The sequence below is a fragment of the Pleurodeles waltl genome, chromosome 8 (genome assembly GCF_031143425.1).
Source record: "Pleurodeles waltl isolate 20211129_DDA chromosome 8, aPleWal1.hap1.20221129, whole genome shotgun sequence".
NCBI classification, from domain to species: Eukaryota; Metazoa; Chordata; class Amphibia; order Caudata; family Salamandridae; genus Pleurodeles; species Pleurodeles waltl.
In genome coordinates this window covers 1199028615-1199052029 of record NC_090447.1, presented here as the reverse complement: position 1 = coordinate 1199052029, position 23415 = coordinate 1199028615, and the positions used below count along the sequence as shown (strand labels likewise).

General features: G+C 42.3%; 1 protein-coding gene across 1 annotated transcript in view; it reads left to right on the top strand.

Annotated features, from left to right (window-relative positions):
• COG6 (component of oligomeric golgi complex 6) overlaps window positions 1-23415 on the top strand; it is a 521976-nt gene that overhangs the window by 318528 nt on the left and 180033 nt on the right. The window contains exon 13 of the mRNA XM_069205482.1: window positions 6971-7088. Within this exon, the coding sequence (XP_069061583.1) occupies window positions 6971-7088 (118 nt within the window). The remainder of the gene's footprint in view (window positions 1-6970; window positions 7089-23415) is intronic.

Genomic DNA, 23415 nt, shown 5'->3' with positions numbered 1-23415 from the left:
AGGACCCACACACCGCCAAAACCAACCTCCACGAGGGACTGAAAGCCATCGCCGACAGGATGAGAGACAGCCGGCTAAAACTGAACTCGGACAAAACAGAGGTTCTCATCCTTGGGCCCACCCCCTCTGCCTGGGACGACTCATGGTGGCCGGCTTCGCTGGGTCCCCCACCGACACCTACCGACAGAGCACGGAACCTCGGCTTCATCCTCGACTCATCCCTCTCCATGTCAAAGCAGGTCAACGCCGTCTCCTCCTCCTGCTACAACACCTTCCGCATGCTTTGCAGAGTCTACAAATGGATCCCAACAGAAACAAGAAAAACAGTAACCCAGGCCCTCGTCAGCAGCAGACTCGACTACGGCAATGTCCTCTACGCCGGTATCCCATCCAAACACCTCCAACGCCTCCAACGCATCCAAAACGCCTCCGCCCGACTCATCCTCAACATCCCTCGCCACAGCCACATCACCTCCCACCTAAGAGACCTTCACTGGCTCCCCGTCAACAAGAGGATCACCTTCAAGCTCCTCACCCACGCACACAAAGCACTCCACAACACCGGACCGACCTACCTGAACAGCAGACTCAGCTTCTACACCCCCACCCGGCAACTCCGCTACGCCAACCTCGTCCTCGCCTCCATCCCCCGCATCCGGCGCAGATCCTCCGGCAGCAGATCATTCTCTTACCTCGCCACCAAGACCTGGAACACCCTCCCGAGACCTGGAACACCCTCCCGCCTGACCTAAGGCAGACCCAGGGCCTGCTATCCTTCAGAAAACCCCTCAAGACCTGGCTCTTCGAGCAGTAGCAGCGACCCCACCCCCCCAGCGCCTTGAAACCCTCACAGGTATGCAGCGTGCTTTACAAATAGATTGATTGATTTCTACTGTCTTCTGATTTGCAGGCAGATATTGTGTCCATTAATTGATAGTATTTGTTTTTTATTGGTTTTATAGGACTTGAACCAGCTAAAAAAAAATGTTTTTTATTCAGTGTTTTAATATTTTTGTAATATTTTATGATATAATTTTTAGTGATCGAATAAAGATAAATTGAAATTGAATTGAATTAAATACCCTTTGTGAAAATGTGGTTGAATCTTTAAGCTACGGTAGCTGACTTGCTAGGTGTGTGCATGCTTCACCAGTGTTGCTTTGTCTTCTTGCAGAGATAGGCTTCTGGCCACGTGGATTAGATGTGTTTTTTAATTCATTGGTTACCACTGGGGTGTTCAATCAATTGATGACCGGTAATGACTGCAAGTCGTCCTCAAAAGAGTGTCTAAGAGGTGAATTTGTGCTTTGCTTGTTTATTTTAAGCCAAGCACAGAAATGCAGTGTATATTGTTTGCAGATCTAGGCCTGTAGCACATCTTAATAACAAGGCCTTATGTGGACCATGTTTGTTTCGCTAGGCCGAACTCAAGGCACAGTTGGGCCTGTGATATGTAGTTAGGATTTTGAATACAATCCCATAATACTTTGCCATAAGCGTACTTAACAGCCTAGCCACTTTACGGGCTGTAATTTCACAGCCGTACGTGTTGATTGGCAGTAACTTCGCCTTCATTACGTTCTGGAAGGGTCCTAAAATGGATCCTTGCAGGGTTCTGGAAACTGTGTGGAATTCTAAGGTCGGGGAGGCTACTTTTGATTTCATTGCTTCCATGTGTGGCACAAAGCTGTCCCTGGAGTCAAAAATGGTGCCGCTGACTACCTATACTACCTGCACCAAATGGAGGCAGCAGATCCAAGCAGAAACTTGGCTCCATCTATCCACTGCTCCAGAAGCCAATCTCAAGGCCAAGCATCTTGGAAATGTAGAGCCAGGAACTGAAGCAAGAACAAAGCAAGTGCATCAGGTCTCACTGCGTGGCAGACACTGGAACACACAATGCATGACACCTCCAAAGATCACCTCTAAGGCGAAACCTCCCTCCAACCAAATACAGACATTGCTGAGGCTAACAGACCGCTGCATCCCCCCAGCGCCTACATCCACCCTTGTCTTGTGATAAATTATAAATGCCAACCTCTGTTCTCACAAAAACGTCACTGATTGATTGTGCATACAGTGGATTTTTATGTTTGACCCTGTCGGAGCTAGACTTTGGTGACTGGCAATTACAATTAAACTGACATTTTGGCCTATTCCAGAGCCAAATCAGTAATCTGATATTGTACTGAAAAATGAAGATATTCTGTATATGTTTCCAAAAATGAACCTGAATCCGTTTTTTTAATGATCAGGATAAGGTGTCTCAGCGACTTTGCACTAAAGACACTTTAGAGTTAAAAACGAACTAAGAAGCACTCTTTTCTCACCCGGTCATGAACTACTTCCAGGGAGGCCTACGTTTATTTGAAGCACTACAGCATTGCAAAGAGCACATAAAATGGTGCGAGAGTTTCTCCACAGAGTGCTTTTTGAACAGAAATTAAACAGACAGCAAGCGAACATACAGCAGATTTCCTGACAGATACTCCCTTAGCTGAAATATGTAAAGCAGCAACCTGGAGAACTTAAAAAAATATATATATATCCTGGTTAATGCCTTTAAAGTTTAGTGGCCAACAGTTTTTCTCAGATGCCCTGGCCGGCGCTATCGAAGGCTGGGGTGCCAAACTCCATGGCTTGAATCCACCTTCTTTTATCTCTGTATTGCAAGTTTTTTCACACCTGCATTCTACCGTTGTCACTGTTTTTGCGTCTTCCTTTTCCTTTTTTTGTACTTTTTTCTCTCTCTTGCTGTTGAGCAAAGTATATTGAAGAAAACCAAGTGCCAGTCATCAAGAATGAATGTCAGTAGTCCTTACCTGCAACTACCGGCTCCAACAGAAATTGCTTAGGCTGCATTGAGCATGGTGTGTGAAGAGGACCCCCTTCATTTTCTTTTCATAATTCATGAGCACTGTATGTACACACTGATTTTTCAACAGAAAAAATATGGAAGAAATTATGATATAGAGCACACAATCCACTTCTCCTGGCATCTGCAGGCTTTTGGAGCAGAGAGTTATCTTCACAGAGTATGAGGATAGATTTAGCTCGGAAATAACAGGTTTTCGCCTAAAGCAGTGATGGTCCTCTCTGGATACCAAAAGATGTTTGGCTCTGGAGTTCCTGAGATGGGCCATCAGAACTGAGAAGACTGGGCCACACATCTGACTCTAGTGAATTTCGTAATTTCTCTCACAGAGGCATTGCAGTAAGAACCGAAGTTCCATCTGACAGAATGCCACGTGAATCTGACAATATTTGAAACATATACCTTTATCTTCAAGGTACAAGTGAAGCTGTTGTAGAAAAGCCGAGATATTTCTAGCTGAAGACATGCATTTCTTATCATGCTGCCACACTTTCAGTTCACTGTAAGTGGGGTAGAATATATTCCCAAACTCTCACATAAAAATCTTTATTGATTATTATTGGTGTCATTGGTGAATTGCAAATGGTTAGCAAGCATTGGCATAGCCAGTAGGTCTTGCCTTTGGGACCCTATGAGTACCTAGCCATGCAGCACATTAAACCTTTATCAGAAATACTGTGTTTGTGCATTCCTTAGTACACCTGGCATTAGACTGTAACAGTCAGAACATCCCCTAGAGGGCACCACAATAAAAATAGCATTTGATAGCAACATGGTCGCATAACTATATAGTCATATAGTCAGCCTCTAGAGAGCATAACCACATGAAAAGAGAAGGACAGAGATTATTGCAGTGTAACCGTAAATTCAGCCCCTAGAGGACATAGTGCATTACACATTTTCAAGCCTAGAGGGCCTGCAAGAATATTCCTACGAACAAGACCTTTACAACACAAACTACTTCCAGCTGTAAAGCAAAAGCTCCATCCATGAGAGAGTTTAAAAATACATTGAATGGTGGGAAAGGTTATGATTTTGGTCCCCCCCAACCTAGTCTGGGAACCCAGAAAATGGGCATGTCGTGCTGAACGTTTTGGTGGTGGTCCCATCATCCTAGGACCACCACAGGCTGAGTTATGCACAAAAATGTGTTGTAAAAGGAATGTCCGGCTAAGCGTTATGGGGCGAGTTTCCTGAGTGTAGTGAATATTATTGTGTCCGCTCGCCTGCTGTGACGGGTAGAGCCGCATTTTTTCTATTTGAAATGAACCAGTTTATATATTTTTCAACTGTTGAACTTGGGGAGAATTTAAGAACAAAGCTGCTAATTTTACCAGTTCTCATGTAAAGTGCTCCAATCTTCTGGTCAAGTTTGAACTGTATAAATAAATAAATAAAAAAGAATCCCCCTCAAGCTTGCAGCCTTTGTCGGGAGCAGACACCGCACAGAAACAGCAAGATGCCTGAGGAAGAAATAACATACCGGCATAAGCACGAAGCGAAGAGGCAAAAGAAAAAAGTAGTGTGCAGACACTAAGGTATATGGCCAGTCGTGCAATAATCCATGTAACAGAGTCAGTCTGTAAGGCGGTAACAAAACAGCCTCAAGGCAGGACAAACCTAAATCATTTACCTAACAAACCAACTGAATTTTGAACAGCAAGCCAAGGAATGAATGAAAGTGATCGCCGTGTGATGGGCGTGGTGAAAGCCCACAAAAGTAGATTACAGCATGTCGAGAGACAGCGCATGCCCGCTGCCTAGGCTCTACCTAAAAATCATAATAATTTTCCACTCACTTACCTGACATTTCCCAGATGAGGGTTGGGTAAAAAGAAAGTTCCTGGAAGACTTTAGCATGGAATAAGCACAACTTTGAGACCGCATTGGTTTGAGGAATGAGAGGCAGTTGCTCATCGGTCATGGCACCCATTTGTAGCAAAGTTTTGAAGATGACCCAGTGCAGGAACACAGAAGTAAATCCAAAATTTAGGGAACCAGAGGCGTTTATTTGTCCCAATACACAGTATCTAAATTCTGCTTCCAATTAATTTCAAGAAGCTGCCATCCATCCAGAGCTGTTAGTAAAAAGAACAGGCCAGGAGTGGGTTTCATTTGGACCTTGGTGTCATTTGTTTTTGCAGGTTACCTCAGGTCACGGGGTTCAGGAACCCCGCCAATGGCTGTGCATTGAGACAGAATAGGATAGGGATAAAGGATGAACCTCTGGGTATTGAAGAAATTTAAATTAGCCACTTTGAATTTTGTTGTTACTCATCCTGGCCCCAATAATAAGGTAACCGGCAACTTCCATGTGAAATGTTGTTAATATTTCCCTGAGTAGATGTCTGTTGATGATATAGAATCTCATCTCGACCGAGTCTGGAAAAAGGCTTCCTGCAGAGAGAGTAGAATGACGCATTTGAGACAAAGCCTGGCAGGACTCACCCAAAATCCTTCCCAGGACAGAAGGTAGGAGTGTCCTACTAGGACAGGAGGTGTTGTTAAGGGCATACCTTACCTGATAGTATCAGGGTTTCTGCTAAAATGTACCCAATATTATTCAGCAACTGACTTTGTGGAATTACTGTGGGTTTTTTGACAAAACTTTTCACATACCTAGAAGACTTATTTTGATGTGTTCAGTGACGTTTCAGTTCTTGATGCCAATAGAAGATTCCTAGAGGTGTACGTGAGTGTTGTTTTTATTTGCCCATACTTTACTGCAATAGAAGGCTGAAGGCCTTTCCTGACTCTGTACCAGCCTACTCAAGTTCTGAGTAAGAATAAAACAGGGCTACATTTCCACCTGCTGAATCGGGGTCCCTGCGGCAATGGGAAATACGTAAGTTCCTCTTTAAAAATTTGCAGTGGCATGACAACTAAATACACACAGGAATATGAATAAACAAGTATTGGCAAAGCTAGTAGGCCTAGCCTTGCAAGCTTGTATTTTTTATTATTTTGCAGGCTTATCCAATTGTCATTAAGAGTTTAAAAGTATTAAAAAGTAAAACTTGTGCAAAAAAAGTAAAAATTACCTATTGCAAAAACAAAACATGAGATGAAAACTTAGATTTGCCCACCAGCCTTTATAGTGAAGAGCACTTCTTTTTAGGTGAATGTGCACAAGAAATATGTTGAAAACACGCTGACATGTTCCAAAGGCTAAAGTTGGCTGATCCATTGCCCCATGCTGTGTGTTGTGGTAGCCGTAGCAAAAGAGGCTTGAACAGACCAATGGTTGAGGAGAGTTGACTGAAAACCCCTTTTTATATATACATTCATGTATACATTTTTATGATGAATTATTTTGATTACATGAGGTTGGCGGAAAGCAAACGCTGTCTATAGACCAGGCTTAAAAAAAAACCCCAAAAACAATGGATGAGCTTACAATGTCCAAACAGTAAACACATGCCTGTCAGTTTTTACATTGGTAACCTGTTATGTAGCTGTTTACCCTCTAAAAGGTCCACACTAGGTAAGTTATTACTGTATAACATATTTTTTCATAATATTTTATGTAGTTTAGGAACGCAAATATAATAATGCACGTTTCTTTTGCTATAAAAGTAGGTCATCGAGCTCATCATTTGTGGCAGAACTGTAGCCTGCAAATAGCAGACATAGTAATAATAATAACTCTTTTCATTGGGCTAATAACAGCTATGAAAAATATTATTATTGTTGTTGAATGATACTCGGGGGTTCTGGTATGATGCACTAATCTTCTGGAAGAGGAAACAAAGACAATTGACAACCTAAATAAATACTGTTTTCTAGTAGAAAATAGTCTCTAGTGCAATCACTCAGTATTACGAGCGAGACAACAATTCAATACTACTCTTATTTTAAGTATTAATCCTTAGCTAATGATAGTCGCGTGGTTGTAATTCTCTGCAGGGGTTGTTGCGATGTTAGGTGGCATTGATGCATTCTAGAAAAGCATGGAATTGATAGGAGAGAGTAAATCAGAAATTAGGTTTAGGCTTCCCCTTTTGCTCACTGACTAATGATTTGATGATGAAAATCATAATTCAATTCCCTCCGTTCTGTAAATAATGTTTTGCCTCATTTTTGTCTGTTTTCCAGTACCATTGTAGGCACCAGTGCATCAACATTATTATCCACAATTGAGGAAATGCATTTGTTAAGTAAAAAAATATTCTTCAATAGCCTCAGTCTTCATGCGAGTAAACTTGTTGACAAGGTAAGCTTTAAAATCTAATCACTATTCTTTTCTATTGCATTTACTTGGTTTTCCAAAACATGCTCGCAGTCAGTTGTATACCATTTGTTTTCAAAAAGCCATGAATACCTTGCTGTTACATTCCCTTCGATACAAGGCTACAACATGAGATGTAGTTATCCCTCATAGCTGGGTAGAGTTATGCTAGGCCTAGACTGTGAGTCTTATGATCTAGCAAACATCACCCAGCAGCTAGTCCCAACCATTTCTTATCCATGGCAATATATGGTACATTGAGTGACAATTAATGAATGTTAATTGTTGAAAGAACGGATTCATTTAGTTGTAATGCAATATAGGTTAGTGCTGCAAATTGAATAGCTCAACTAGCGGAATACAACTTAGCTGGCTTGAGTGGCTTGATAGCATAGTGAAGTTGTCTAGCTACATCCATGAATCAATAGTGGGTCATAAGTTCAGATATCCTCTTCTGTTATCCTCTCCGGCGCCTCATTTCACGCCCACCTTGTCTTTTAATAACTCTCTGTGCAGGTACAGATGATAGTGCGCTCTATTCAGCGTAGTCTTCTGGGGTAGAAAAATCTTATATTGTATTCCAGGTCGTTGAGCTAGACTTGGTGAATGGGTCAGTGTATCCTTTTTTGCAATATGTCCATCAAAGCGCTGTCTCTGGGATATTCTCTGTCAGATTTAAAACTGAGGGACTGAATATATCAAAGATGCCTACTTCGACATGTCATTTATTGTCCATGTGCTGAACATTGCTAACATTTCTTGGTGGGTTCTATTGCCAATAATTAGAGCCTCCTTTTGGGTTTGGCAGACTTCCTCATCTATATCCCTGATCTGTCGCGTATGCTCTCATTATTCTAATGAGACTACTGGATTTGAGCGGGGATTCTGCGGTGTGGGAGACTGAGTCTTAACCCACTACAGGTGACACCTGTCGCCCTAATCCGGGTTTTGATCCGGCTAACTAGCAATGCCTCATCTCTACCCAAGAGTAGGGATCATTGGGCAGCCGAGCGCATGACAAAGTTGATTTTTCAGGGAAACCGTGGTCACTCAGGTCTCATCCGTTTCTCTCAGTTACATTAGTCTCACATACACAATGACAAACAGAGGCAGTGTACGTTTCAATAAGGTGTTAATGAAGCGACTGCATCTTAGATAGCAAAGCATGTACTGCAATAACCAGGACGATACAGCATGACAGAATTAGAATTGTGACAAGGAGAGTGAAGCATAGAAATAACGCTACCATATTGTCACTAGAGTCAATAGACTCATTCCTAACTAGGCTATATTAGAGCACAGCATGTTAAGCTCTAATTCTGCCCTTCAGGTTCCCCTGGGAAGACATCATCCCCCATACCTGAGCAAAGGACTGAAGTCTGCATAAGCAGCTGTAGCGAAGCGTTCAGCAATCAGCATTCCTCTGGCTGGAATCTCCCTCTCACGTGTAAGGGACAAGGAAGTGTTTTTATAATAAAACAGCTGATGTTCTGGGAAAATGTCCCTGCGTAAGGATATGTGTTTTTCTATGAATACCAGACACAAAACTTTTACCACGTTCACCGGCTACCTACCTTACTATAGCCTTGAACGAAGCACAGAGTGAACAAGAATGTCTTGTTTGAGAACGTAGTGCTGACCTAAGCAAAAACAGCTAAATAGAGAGAAATAAAACAAGTCCGCAAAAGTGGCTTTTGTTAAAATAATAAATGAAGCTGAATAAAATATATACAGGTTAAAGTGCACAGCGGCAGGCTTAGTGTGCTAAAATAACGTGCATGGAGCTATAACTAAAATTGCTACACAACAGATCATAGGAGGTGACTGCATTGCTGGCATTTATTACCATTGAATACCCATCTTCCCGTAACTTTGCAGATGACCTCTTGAGTCCCTTTCCCTTCATGATTCATTAGACTCTCTGCACTTGGATCTTGTCTGTACTCTATTAGTAAGGACTTTCAATTAATGTTGATATGATACCTCTGCACTTTAGCAATGACTGCCTTTCACTGTGGGCATTTAGCATGGGCGTTTCCTCTCCCCCACACCCACCAAAGTATGGAGCTCCCTCTGCAAGCACGTTTCTGCACCTGGTTTTGTCTTTCCTCGCAAATATTGCCCTGATTGGTCCAGACTGATGCCCTAATGAGCCTAAAAATGTAAACCTTCCTTTTGTAATCTATCATTCGGTTTACCATTAGCCATTTTTCTGATCTCAAAGGAGAACTGATATAAACCTTCAGTTGTGGTATTCCAAGCCAACCTGCTGTGGTTGCCTCTTTTTTCCCCACTTCTGGCAATTTTCTAATTTCACTGTTACTCCTCAAAGCTCTGTTAGGGAGCAGTCATGTGCCATTTGAAGGTGCTTTATCTTTGGTCCCGCTCATATAAGTGCCTTTATACAATGGAGCTGAGGGTGGATTTCTTGGTCCTCTCGTTCTTCATGTTACCTGTGAACAAGAAGAGTTATGGTCCCCCCAAGTTCTACATAAACAAGGAAGCGTGAATTTTATATCCATCATCTCTGGCTCCTGACTGATGACTTTTAGCCTTTGGGGCAGGAATTCTGTCTGTCCGTGGCACACATGGAAGTGCCTTCAGTATGCATGATGATATTCACAGCAGGCTGTCCCACGGTTACCCCCCAAAAGCGGCATTTCAGCAAATTGTGAGTCTCCCAGATCTGCCACTGTGGGGCGATGAGAGGTGAAATGCCGAGCAGCCAATTTTATGTGTGATACTTTGAAGGGCACACTATTGAATGTGGAGAAGTAAGAAATAGGTCATTGGTAATTCTAGCTATAAACTCATTTTCAGTAGAAAAAAAGAGTGCCACCATCTCTACGCCTTGCAGTGCAGCCAGTTAAGGTTTTTGGTGGTGACAGGGTGTTGCGAAATGGCCTGAGCTGTAGACTTCAGAACTGGAGGAACAAGGTTCAAGTCACGGCGTCAGCTCAACATCCTGTGATTCTGGGCAAAACACTTAATCTCCCCGTGTCTGAAAATTCAGTGCCTGGAAACTCTCACTGGTGATTTGTTGCGCTTTACAAATCCTGGATTTATTTCTTGGGAGTGCAGCCAACTGTAGTGCCTGGGGATGCAGCCAACTGTAGTGCCTGGGGATGCAGCCAACTGTAGTGCCTGGGGATGCAGCCAACTGTAGTGCCTGGGGATGCAGCCAACTGTAGTGCTTGGGGATGCACCCAGCTCCAGTACCTGGGAATGCAGCCAGCTCCAGTGCCTGGGGATGCAGTCAACTCCAGTGCCTGGGGATGCGGCCAGCTCTAGTTTCTGGAAGTGTAACCATCTCTATTGGTTAAAAGTGCTGCGTCTATAGGAAGTTTTTTTCTCTTCCATCTCTTGTGCCTCGGGGTGCACCTCTGTCTAGTGCCTCTGGGTGCAGCGTTCTTTAGTGCCTTGGGGTACAACCCACTCTACTGCCTGGTAGTTTAATCATCATTTGTGGTTGCTGTACAGCTATCTTTAGTGCCTGCAAGTGCACCCATCTTTATAGTGTTTGTGCTTTCTGAACCCTGCTTTTTTGTTGTGCAAGTGCTGCCATAGCTGATGTTTTTTAGCTTTGTCAATTCTAGTGCTTAGGAGTGAAGTTGCCTCTAGTGCCTGCTAGCTTTGCCATGTGTAGATCTTAGAAGGACAGCCATCTCCATGTATTTAAGCACAGTTATTTTAGGTCATGGATGGGCAAACATCCTGGGAATACATCCATGTCTGCCGAAAGGAAGTGTGAATTTAAGCTGATGACATAGCATGAGTGGGTGCTAAGATCATAGTAAAAGTAGTTGCTAAACATTTACACACATTCATGACTACTGAATGATTATCAAATATAGTATTATTCTATTAAAACACTAGTTAGCCCCTCAGTACCACATGCAATTGCTGCATAGTGCACTAATCACAAAGGAACATCGGCATCAGCATCATTCATGATTAGTTACCAGTTCATTACAATTTTATTCTTGACTGAATTCACTTGAACCAGTGTTATGAAAAATAATGTTCCTAGCATCTATGGCTGTAGATACACATGCTCAGTGTACTCCTCCCATCTAGCACTAGGCGCACAAGTTTGCAAGTTATTTTTCTTTGAAGAAGCTTTGGGTGTTAGATGTGTTTTGAATCCTTTCTAAGCCTATAACTTACAAGGACAAAGACTTAGCCATAGATTGTTTTTCTTGTCATTGGTTCAGAAGTTCCAGTTACAGCTCAGTACCATTGACAACTTCACCACAACTCTTTGTGCCAGTCATCGAGAATTCAGCCCCAGAGACAGAAGAACTATCTTTTATATTGGTGACCACATAGAATTCAACTTCGAACTGCTTTGATGAGGATTCTTCAACAGAAATCGAGTTGTAACAAGAAACACTGTTTGGGGAGGTTATTATGAACAAAACACCCTTCTAGTTTTTTCCTAAATGCAACAGCAAATTCCCATAGTCCAACAGGCATCAGGTCTGTAACCTTTGCCTGTCTCCATAGCCTGAGGAATCAGCCTGCTCGGCTTTTAAGGCCTTAAAGTATAAGATACTGACCATTACTGACATAGATGCCATTGGACCCACCACAAGATGCAGTGTCGAGACTCATGTGAAACACCGGACTTATTCATAACCAAGGATATTGAAGGTGCCACACGAGAGAGGATGGCCCTTCAAATATATTTGAAGGGCCAAATCCCAAGTTCTTGTCGTCCATTGTACCACAGGTCAAAGAGAAGGAACTTCCATTGCCCCAGAGCACAGCTCCTAGTCAGAAACAAATTCTAGATCCTCCATTCCTCAACACTCACTCAAGGATCAACCTAGAAAGCGTTCTTCTGTAGAAGCTGAGCGCTGCTCATGAAGGAGTCAGGCTTTGAGCCCTGAGTTGAGCCAAAACAGACATCAGCCTTCAGGTCTGGCTCCAGTCCCTGGTAGCTTTTGACCTTGAGAGACCCCCTTTTGCTCCAGGAAAGCCTATGGTGAATGACACTGAGACTCGGGACCCATCCATACTGGCTTGTCCTGAGTCTCTCAGAAACCAGAAAGTACAAGTTCTCCTGAGCAAAGGTGGCACTGAGCAGGTGCAACTCACAAGCAGGGCCAACGAATTTACTCCATGTACTTCCTCAATTGCAAAATGGATATATCTCTGCAGCTGATCGTAGGCCTCAGCCCTTGAACTGCTTTATCCCGTCAATTAATTAATAGAGAGAGAATTATTTATATAGGGCTGGAGCTCACGTCATGTCCATCATACATCCTATAATGCACAAAAATTCTAATAGCACGGTGATCCCGGAAGGAGGATACTCCCAATTCCTCCACACTTCTCTATGAGAGAAACATAACAATGTTCAAAATATCCGAGGCACTCATGTAAATCAATATGTTGATGTTTGTGTCTATAGTAGTAGATCCAGTCTTCTTCTTGTCATAAGAATGTCCCAATACACAACAGCCAGCAGCTTGGATCCAATCTTCTCATTGTTTATTTAAAGATGTATCAAACAACAATAGCCAAGAGTCAACAGCCAACACGTGTTTCGTTGTGCGAAAAATTGTCGCAATGACTTCATCAGGGCTGTAAATCCAATTATTATATTTGTATATTTAGAAGCAAATCAGATCCATCATTTAACAAATTAAATGTAATTTTTAGAACCCATCACCCACATCAAGGAGTGATATGACAGAATATCCCATGAGTGAACTCAAATCTTAGTATTGAGAAAGTATGACAATTTTCAAAGTGACTTTGTCTCAGAAAAAACGCCTTTGCATTGTATTTATGTGATGCAAGTGATGTGACTTACATAATAATGAATTCTGATTAGAAACGAAGGAAGAGTCTGGAGAGCATACCGCCACCACGCATTCGTGAAGTAAATAAGAAATGATAAAGAAAAAGAAAAAAAAACGATAGAAAAGCTATCAATGATGTGGACCCCAGTTGTCACTAGAGAAACCAAAAAGATTGTGTCTCTGTTGGGCCCGATTTAGAATTTCAAAGTGCATACCTTTAGAAAAAAATTCCAAATTCTAGTACTCCAAGTAAATAGAATGACCTTTAGTCCAGTCGCGGCATATAATCCAATGCTGATTATCTACAGAGGTTTTAAAATATATTAGTTTCACCAACACTTATAATATTAATGCATGACTCGTAAGAGTCTATAATAATATATACTAAATATCACCCACCTTAAAGTACCGGCAAAACGTACCGAAAAAGTATAACCAAAAGGGAGTTTTCCTTTCGCTCCTTCAACGCGTGTACGCGAGGGCTGGTTAATCCGAGCAGACGCCAAAACTCACGTTTAAAAGCAGAAACTAAAGAAATAAATAAAGGACTAACAATCCCAGTGTTCGGGTGCCATGTTGGAAGTATTCCTTATCAACATTGTATTTAACTAATATCAACGAACCAAAGCACTAACAATCAAACAATCGTTTTGATAATCTCATATACTTTAAATATCTAAACTTAATAACCCAGGCTTGTTAATTAGTACTAAATGGTAGTTAGGACTTAATGGAGTGTGTAGCCCGCATTAGAATAATAACAAGCAAAAGGGAATGGAAACGAATCAACCGTCCTGATGTTAAGACGCCATATTAAGAAAATTGCATTGCCCAATAGCAGCATACTAAAACATTGGTGTCCACAAAATCGTCATGGTAACTTAAAATACGTAAATAGCCATAATGTCAAGGAGCCCGTTGCCTAGTAGTTTATAGTAACTTAATTATCGGCGTATATAATTACACAGTATCCCTGGAGCCAAAAAATATCTTTATGCCGTCAAGGAACTTCAAAATGACCACCGTGCAGGATGTTACGGCACTGCTCTGCACAGGGATCACATGGCAACCCATGACCTGAATGACACATACTTCCACACCCCATACATCTGGTGCATCACCACTAACACCATCAATTGTACAAATGTTACCCTTTGTAGAGTCACAGCAGCCCCAAGTATATTTACCAAATGCTTTGTGGTAGTGGCTGCATAGAAATACCATTTATGTCTTTTCTTAACCTGGACGATTTGCTGGCAAAGAGGGATGGGCGAGAGCAATGCTTGCACACACTAAGGCAGCAATGTTGCTACACAGCTGTAGTGCATACCCATGCCTAAAAGCCACATCTCATGTCACTGCAGATCCAACCTTTCTATGGGCTGTGTTTAATTCTGTCATGTGGAAAGCCTTCCCAAACCAAGAGAGGGTGATGGCATTGGAAAGGCTGTTGCCTCTTTTTCAGAAACCCCATCCTCCTACGTTTGGACATAATGGCTTCATGCATGACAATAAAGCCACAAGCAAGTCTTCATATGGGTTCTCTACAAGAGTCTAGCGAGGCCATGGTCAGAAGCAGAGAGTCAATGGGAAGGTTTAGTGTTGGTAGACCCTAGATCCCAGTGCGCTTTTCTTTGGTGGAGCAAAACAAATTGTTGCTAGTCAGGCACTTTTTAGACCCTCAACTGCAAATGACCGTTACTGCTAAGCCCTTAGTTATGTGATGGGGAACAAATCTGAACCACAAAACGTTCACATTGACTAGATGTAAGAAATGTAGGGTTGTCACATGAATTACCTGGGGCTCACAGCAATGCAATTAGCACTCATAGCATTTTGCACTCTTATTTGAAACAAATCACACTCTTATTTGGGGCAAATCAGTCCTAATAAACACAAGCATCGTAACAGCGATGTGTTACATACAAAAGCAGGGGGGGTGCTCACTCATCCCAACTGTCAGCATTGGGCCAAAAGATTTGGCATTGAGCCATTCGAATTCACATTATTCTTCTAGCAGAGCACCCGCCACGGTGGACAATACTTTTGCAGACCTTTTAAGCAGGACGCTTCAACCAGTCTGCAAATAGAAGATGAATCCCTAAGTACTTCACATGTAATTTGACTCTCCACAGTCAATCTGTTTGCCACCATGCAAAATGACAAATGTTTCCCGCATGTACCTGCACCCATAGTACATGGACAATGTACTATGAATTAATCGCTCGGGGATATTTGCCTAGGCGTTCACTCCACTACTATTGATCCCATGGATTGGGAAGATAATGAGGCAAGTATTGATGACCATCACCATCATTCTGCTGACATCGACTTGCGATAGAGAGCTGTGGTATTCAGTGCTTTTGGAAATGTCTGCGTATCCTCTTAAATGTCTATAACTGAGACCAGTACTCCTGACTCAGCATCAGAGTAATCTCAGATATCCAGACCTCAGGCAGTTGAATCTAAAAGTCTGGCACCAGAGGTCTAAGAGTTTGGTTATCTTAAACTCCCAAAGGAGTGTATGCAAATCCTGCATGAGACACATATACCCACCTCCTCTGCCTGCTATGTTGCAAAGTGGAACAAATGTGTCCTTTATTGTTCTGGAAAACATAGAGACACCCCCTTAAAACATCTGTTCAAGAAATCATCTGTTGTTTATTGTATTTGCGGAAAGCTGGATTGGCATACACTTCTATTTGTTTGCATTTAACTCCAGTGTCAGCTTACATGCAGAATAGAGAACAGTTTTCTCTTTTTAAAATACCTCTTGTCCAGGCCTTTATAGTGGCCCTTAATTCATCCAAGAATACATCAAGCACCAGTCTGAAACCTGAACATTTTTTTAATGTAACTGATAGGTCCCACTTTAAAGTCACTACTTTCTTGTGGCATGTAATTGTCTTAGAAGGTAGCATTCCTTGTTACTAGCACCTCTCTCAATAGAATCTCTGAACTGCAAGCACTCACTATATAGGAGCTTTCTTCAAGTTTGCAGAGATAGAGTGGTTTTGAAGACAAACCCAAAGGGACCGGTACACAAAGGGCCTCTGCACTCATGGCGGATGCCACAAAGTTGTGGCAGGGGGACCTGCATTCATGGCAGGGGCCCTGCACTCATGACGGGTCCTCCACTTGGGTTACTGCAGTAAAAAGGTCCCGTCATGAGTGCGGGGACCCCCATCACGAGTGTGGGCTCCACGCCATGAGTGCAGAGGCCCTTTGTGAATCAGGCCCAAAATTTCTCCAAAGAGTGGTTTCCTATTTTCATGTAAACCAGACCATCGAGTTGCCTATCTTCCTCCTGCACCCAGTCACTCTGGCAGGAAAGGCGCTACATGCGCTTGATGTCAAGAGAGTACTAATATCCTATGACAGGATTAACTCCACCCAGACAACAAAACAGCTGTTTGTTGCTTTTGCAAAACCTCACTTAGGAAACCCCATCTCCATCTCCAAGGGTGAGATTGCTAGATGAATTGTTAGATGTGTATAAGCATGCTATGCTAAGGCTAAGAATGGGCTACATATAGAGCTTAGAGCACATTCCACTTGAATGAAGGCAGATACTACGGCCTTCCTAGGGAACATTCCAATGACAGACATTTGTAAGGCTGCGTCATGGTCAACACCACACACAGTTCACCAAATACTACTTTGTAGATATTTAAGCCTGTCAGGAAGCTTTAGTTGGCCAAACAGTCTTAAAATCTTTGTTGCACTCATCTACTTGCTAGCCACCACATAGAAGAACTGCTTTTTTATCTATGCAGAGCATGCATACCTAAAGCCACACATGCTATAAATGGACAGTGTTACCTGCGCTTAAACCACGTTTAACCATATACTAATGTTAAGGGTTATAGGTGTATGGGGCCCTGCATAGGCTCATACCCACAACACTGGTAACCCAATCAAACGATAAGTTACAAAACTCTAATAAATTAGCCACCAGGGAGCAAAAAACAGCCTTCACATTGATATATGTGACAAATTAACACATTATTAAAATTCTCTTTATTCAAACGAATTTCATATTTTTTTGTTTAAGAAATTACTTGGTTCTGCGGCACAATCTTATTTATTTGTATTATACAGAGAAACTCTTCTAAAGTAAACAAATTATTAAAGTCTCACAAAACTATGAACTAAACATAAGAAACTGAAAATCATTGAGTCAAGATGTGTGAAAAACCCTCGCCCACTAGGGTTACCCTTTGGTGGCATGCTTCATCATTGGGTCTTCTTCCGTTCTGCTGCAGAACGAGGCGTGCTACGACCGACGGAATACATGGGAGCACTGTTATAGTTTCATCAGTGTGAATTCTAAGAGGGATATGAGTGGTGGGGTCTTAGGTGAGTTAAAAATACCTGCCTGGATGGTATTACTAATTTAATATGTCTCGCAGGGATGGTATGGTTAAAAGAGGGGTGCTGGAGGGGGGTATATTATGTACCTTACCTCCTAAGCGGTCTACATGTTTCGGAGTCTACCCCTTGACTCCTCTTCAGAACCAAGGTAGACTCCCTAGTGTCACTCCTTGAATAACTACCACTAGTGAAAGCACTAACTTTAAATGTTCTGTGGTATGGTGTGGTACATACAACTAAAGTAAAATAATACCCATTGGTAGCGACATCCTTCTGGAAAACCTGTGGAAAATGAAAGGATAAAGGTTGCTACTTATATCACTTAAGGGTGTGGAGCTATTACAACCATCACCCTGCTCGTGGAACAATGGCACTTGTGAATCACATGCAATAGACAGATACAAGACATACTACATTTAGAAAAACACCTCAACACACTTCAACACGTGAGGCACCTCTAAGAAACACACGTGGTGCATGCGTGACCTACTTTTTTGTGTCTACGCTTTTGCCTCATAGATCCATCAGGAGGGAGGTGTGCTTGAAGTCACACACTGAAAAAATATGCAGTATAGTTAGACTCACCGAAAGGCTGCTACCGCTACGTGTGGTCAGAAGCTTTGCGCGCACTTACTTCATCAAAGCGACACTCCCGCTTTCTGCCTAATTCTCACCTCCTTGGGGTCTGAAAACACCGTGGATGTTTACTGCTTTTTGTCCTTCACAATATATACATTCTTTCTTACTTCCCTACACTCCATTGGCATTACTTGCCCGCTGGGGAAAAAAACTGGCTTTGCCACGGCTTGTTGGCGATTTGACACCGAAAAAGAAGATATACATATATGCCTTGCTAGTGCGCATGTACTCTAACCATATGAGCACATATTGTCTGTTCTGTAAACAAATGGCAGTCTTAGTTTTTGAGCTGGAGGGTGTTCTCAGGAGAACTGTGAAAGTTAATGTTTCCTTTAAGCACTCCTGTAATTTTTGAAAATCTCAGAAATGAGTAACTTATTCCTACGAAACTTTAGTTCAGTTCATTATTTGTGAAACAGCCAATCTAATTGTAATGGTGATGTCACATAGTAGCTGAGTAAATATAATTCTTTCTCGATGCGAATGTTATGCACAGTTATGCAACCCCACTAATGTCACAGATTTGAAGTATAATGCGTGTACATACACGTTGAAGAATATGGCTCACTAGACCTTTTTCGACCCTCCTTGACATTCACTCTGTCCCGACTAATGCATCAGCTGAGGATGCTGTGGAAGCGTGATGAGCTCTTCTCCGGCCCTTTACAGGTATTGATCTTGGAAGGAACAAGCTGTTCCAGGCCTTAGTGGTGCCGTGCACTGTGCCTTTTGCCATTCATTTGAGCCTGGCTGATGATTCCGCTTCTCCTTCCAGAGGGCATGTAGCTTGTGTTAAATCGAGTAGCTGGTTTCTTGATAAAAGCACACTGTAAGTGTTTTTGCACGTGTTTCCGAGAACTGCTAAATGAGATGCGCTTGGCCTTTAATGTGTTTTATTTTAAACCCCGTGTTCTATTTTTCCCTGCCCGTTTTAACTTCAAGGAACACAAACATTCTAGACCATCGAAGTTGTGCACCCCATGCATACTCACAAATGTGCGTACATTGAGAATTACCTTCTGTTTTATTGTTCTATATATTAGAACAAATCGCCTTTACACAACTTCTGGAAGCAACTTTGCATCATAAACATGCCTGTTAGGAGGGCTGGTAGCAAAAGTTCCATACAAAGCCGGAGTTATCAATGAACCATGGCCGGCCTTAATTTAAAGGGCCATCAAGTGTAGAGGGAAAAAAAACAGTTCTCTTTAGACAGCCTTGCATCTCTAACAATCACCAACAATAAGCTTTCCAGAATGTTGCTTTCTTTGTTGTTGTCAGCTCTGGTTTCGAGGTGTATTGTGACATCATTCACTCTGCGGCCTCATTGAACCTTTTTGGTCGATGTAAATTCCTCAAAAGCCAAAAAAAAGTCTCGAAGATGAGCTGGACGCCTTTGACTTGCATAGACTCCTTTGAGTTTGAAGTATAGCGTCCAGATTTGGAGCACTGGAAGCATTCCTAATCTAAATCTATTTTTTTCCACATTCATTGTCTCCCCTTTTCCCTTCCTCCACCTCCTCTTCCCAGATTCGGATTTCTAAATATTGAATTGGCTATTCTGCCTTCCACTGCTCTCTCAAAATTGAAAAATGTAAATCAAAAGAGTTTGCCTGGCACTTCATCCAAATATTGAATTGCATTTTTAAGTTTGGTAAAGGAGATAAGTCGAACTGTTTGGTAAGAACGTCTGCGATCAACACAAAGGAACAAAAGGTTGCATCCTCTCTCAGCAATTGGCTGTTGTATTATTTACATACTGATCTGTGAGCGTGCACGAGCCATTGCTGTTTTGGTTGATTGACAGTGTCAGTATTGATGTTTGCAGTTTTTCCTCATTGCTAGTATACTTTCTTTTAGCTGGGTGAGCAGTTTTATGGAACTCATATGGTGGGATGTGCATCACACAGCAAAGGAATCTTTTCCAGTGATGCCACACACTCTCGCATTAGTCTTTCATGGAGCTGTGCTCCCATGAATGACAGGTGGTGACACGGGGACACACACAAGCCCACAGGCCCTCCATGGAAGGTGACTGAATGGACTCTGCAGCATTTAGCGCCTCTCTTACCAGCATAGGGTGTTGGAATGCTTTCCATCACACATACATACAGAGACAATGAATTATACGTGTGTAATTGTGGCTCACAGTTCCTAAAAGGGGCGGGGTGGGTGCGGCGCGATGGGGAGGGGAAGTGGGGTGGTGGGAGCTGGGGGGAATCCATAAAATTATTTAAAAAGAAAAAAACTTTCCTTAACTTGCCGCGTGTCGCTCCTCGGTCTCTGCTGCCTTCTGCTGCAGGCACAGGCTCCCAGCCTGCCCTGCACCAATCCTGACGCTGCTCAGAGCACGGTTGCCAGGCTGGAGACAGCCTACTGCGCATGTGTGTTTGGCCAACCCAAGACGGCCGGCCAAACACACATGCGCTCTGAGGAAGAGTGCTGAGCACTCTCCCTCAGTGCATGTCACCCCCAATGCCCCTCCTCTTTCAGAACGAAAAGATGATAAACATAGTTTAACATCCTTTCGTTCTGAAAGGTTTGCTGCTTCTGCTGCTAGTTGGGGGGGGGGTGATGCTCCTCTGCCCATATGGAGGAGCCACCCCTGTGTAAATCAGTGTATAGAAAATGTTACATAAGACAAAGGGGGGCTACAAGGTGTGGGATTCACATGTCATCCATACTGGTAGGCATTTTTTAAGGGTGCTTGGTCTGGGGAAGCATACACTCAGGATTCAGAACTTAACATAGTGGTTAGGGTTGACTTGACTAATAACAATTTATTTCTACCCAAACAAACCCTTTTTTAGTGAAATTAGCAGTGTCGAAGACTGGGAAAAAAAATAACTTTCTAACCTGTACCATGCTGTCTGCATGCAGCACTTTGGCAGTTCCTAGCTCTCTGTACTAGATTATGAATGTATCTTATGAACTGCACAGTAACAAAAGGATCTCTGTGACAAAAGCAGCATACCACTGAGCTTTGCACATGAAATACTGTTCTGTAATCTGCATTGTACACATTCTTTGCAGTACTCATATTAACTCTGCGCTCCCTTACATGAGTCAAACCTGCTACTAGACAAAACTCCGACCTCTCTCTAGTAGGTTCATTAATCCCTAGCGTTATTTTGGCACATTTATTGTTGCCTGAAAACTGTTGGCTATACAAGGAAATCTGCAGTGCTTTTAAAACTGCTTCACTGGTACAAAATCGCTCCTCCCAGTAACAAAAGCGGCCCCCCACCCTACCAACCTCCTGGTATGGCCTGTCCGGCCTTGATGTAGATGTAGTGTTTGTTTCTACAGCATGACGCTCTTTAAGGTAATTTTTCACATTGAGGGACTGTGATGTGAGCACACTTGTAATACAAATAAAACCTCAGAAACACTTATGCAGAGTTTAAACATTCTGTGTATTCGCTACAATTCTGTTTTGTTGAACTTTGTACATGAAATGTCTTTTTCACGGACCTAGACGTGCCAGCAAATGGGGTAATTAGGATGATAATTTTTGCAGATGGCGCATCTGTCTTTGTCAGAAAATGCATCGGCACTTTATAGATGCAACAGTCTCTGCCTTTTGCAGTGCAGAGGTTGGGAATAAAATGTACCTTTTTGTTCTATGTCCGTCCCTTGCTTGGTGTGAATGGTAAGTGAAGTCTGCATAATCAAGTCACCTGTCTGGCTGTGGCAACCTGGGGCCCTAAATAAAGCAGCCCTTACCCCCACTGCAGGAAAGAGAGAACAAGAGGTGATTGTGACATAGCGAGTATGTCTTGTCTCATTTCACTGTCACCTGTGACCTACAGCTTCGGTGGCAGACACACTGCACAGACGGCAGACCACTAGAAAATAATGGTCCCACCGGCCACCGCACTTGCAGTTTAAAATGCACAAGTGCGCATGACACAATACAGTCGCACCCACCCCACCCCATCCTGTGCCCCACCCTTAAGACCACACAGCGGCGTGCACAGCATGCATGTACCATATGTAATATCGTGAATGTGCGCACGAGTGCAACTATAAAACTAACTGGTCCCAGACCCAGTTAGTGAGTCAGTGAGTGGAGCTCAGGCCCCCCAACACTGCCAGTGCAAAGCAACGCTGCTGGTGCCCTGAAGAGCCGAGTGCCACTGACCTGTTGTTGTACCTTGTGCTTGTACAATGCTTAACTGCCTCCTCAGTTATGCAGCTACCCATCAGGCAGTGAGGGCAGCCAGAGACCCCCATCATTGGGCATCAACAAGGGATGTTGAGGGGTAAGTGTTTGTGGAAGAAAAATGCGCTAAAGCTTCCTTATGTTCTTTAGAAATGTCTCTCACACCAGTAGCATTTTGCAAATGTATAATTTGCAATGAGTGCCTTTAAAAAGGTAACTGTACATAATTGAAATGATTAAAATCCTTTGTAAATGAGAAGAGAACAGAACAGATCAGTGTGTAAATATTCATCTTTTGTAAAAAAAAAAAAAAAAAAAACTTTATTTACTTGCCCCATTAAGTCAGTGAGACCTTTATGCTGCCTCGCTTAGAATATATTGTAATTTCGTACCTTAATTTACTAACAGCACACCAGTCAATACCTGTTTGTGTCTTCATTTCTTGGAGGATATACTCTGTAGCCCAATAAAGTGTTTTACCTTCCTTGAAACGTTAAACATTTTATAAGATAATTACGAGCAAGTAATAACTGGTTCTTGACCAAATGGGAGTGAGGAGGCTCAGCATGATAATAATTAAAGACCACTATATTAAATCAACATTTTTTACTTATTCTTTAGAAAATTGAGTTCACACCATTCAGTCAGTTAAGCTGCACAGCGTTTAAAGGATAATGTGATGTCAGAACTGTGTTAAGAACTAAATTATTTTGGCAGAAGAAAATTAACCATTCTTTTAGAAGGATAAGTATGATTATGCTTCAGATATGATCTGTACTGAAGAGGTGCGATGCACTTTTATTTTATGTTTTTGAGAGATATTTATATTGCAGTAACTTAGCCCAAAACTCGCGCCCTCACCATGCACTGCTAATTACCCCACAAATTACTGCACTCCTGACATCTTCGTTAACATGATTGATAATATCAATGCAATATTCGTAGTAATATTTCTGACAACAAAACTGTGCATGGTGAGGGAACGAGTTATAGTTATCTTACGGCACAAGTTATAGTTAAGTGAGAGAACTCTAACAGGTGAATTTCTGTGGTTTTGTACGTTTACAATGTGAGCCTAACTATAACGTCCGTGAAACCTTTGTTTTTTTTCAGTGAATATATATAGACATATATAGTCCCCGAAAAAAAAAAAAAGGTTATAGGGACGTTATAGGTAGGTTGACGTTTTACCCAAGCAAAACCATAGAAATTCAGCAGCTACAGTTGTACTTATGTTTAGAAACTATAACCCATTGCATAAAGTTGCTTTCCGACACAAATTATAGTTTCTTCAGATAAGTATATCTATAACTGCTGAATATCT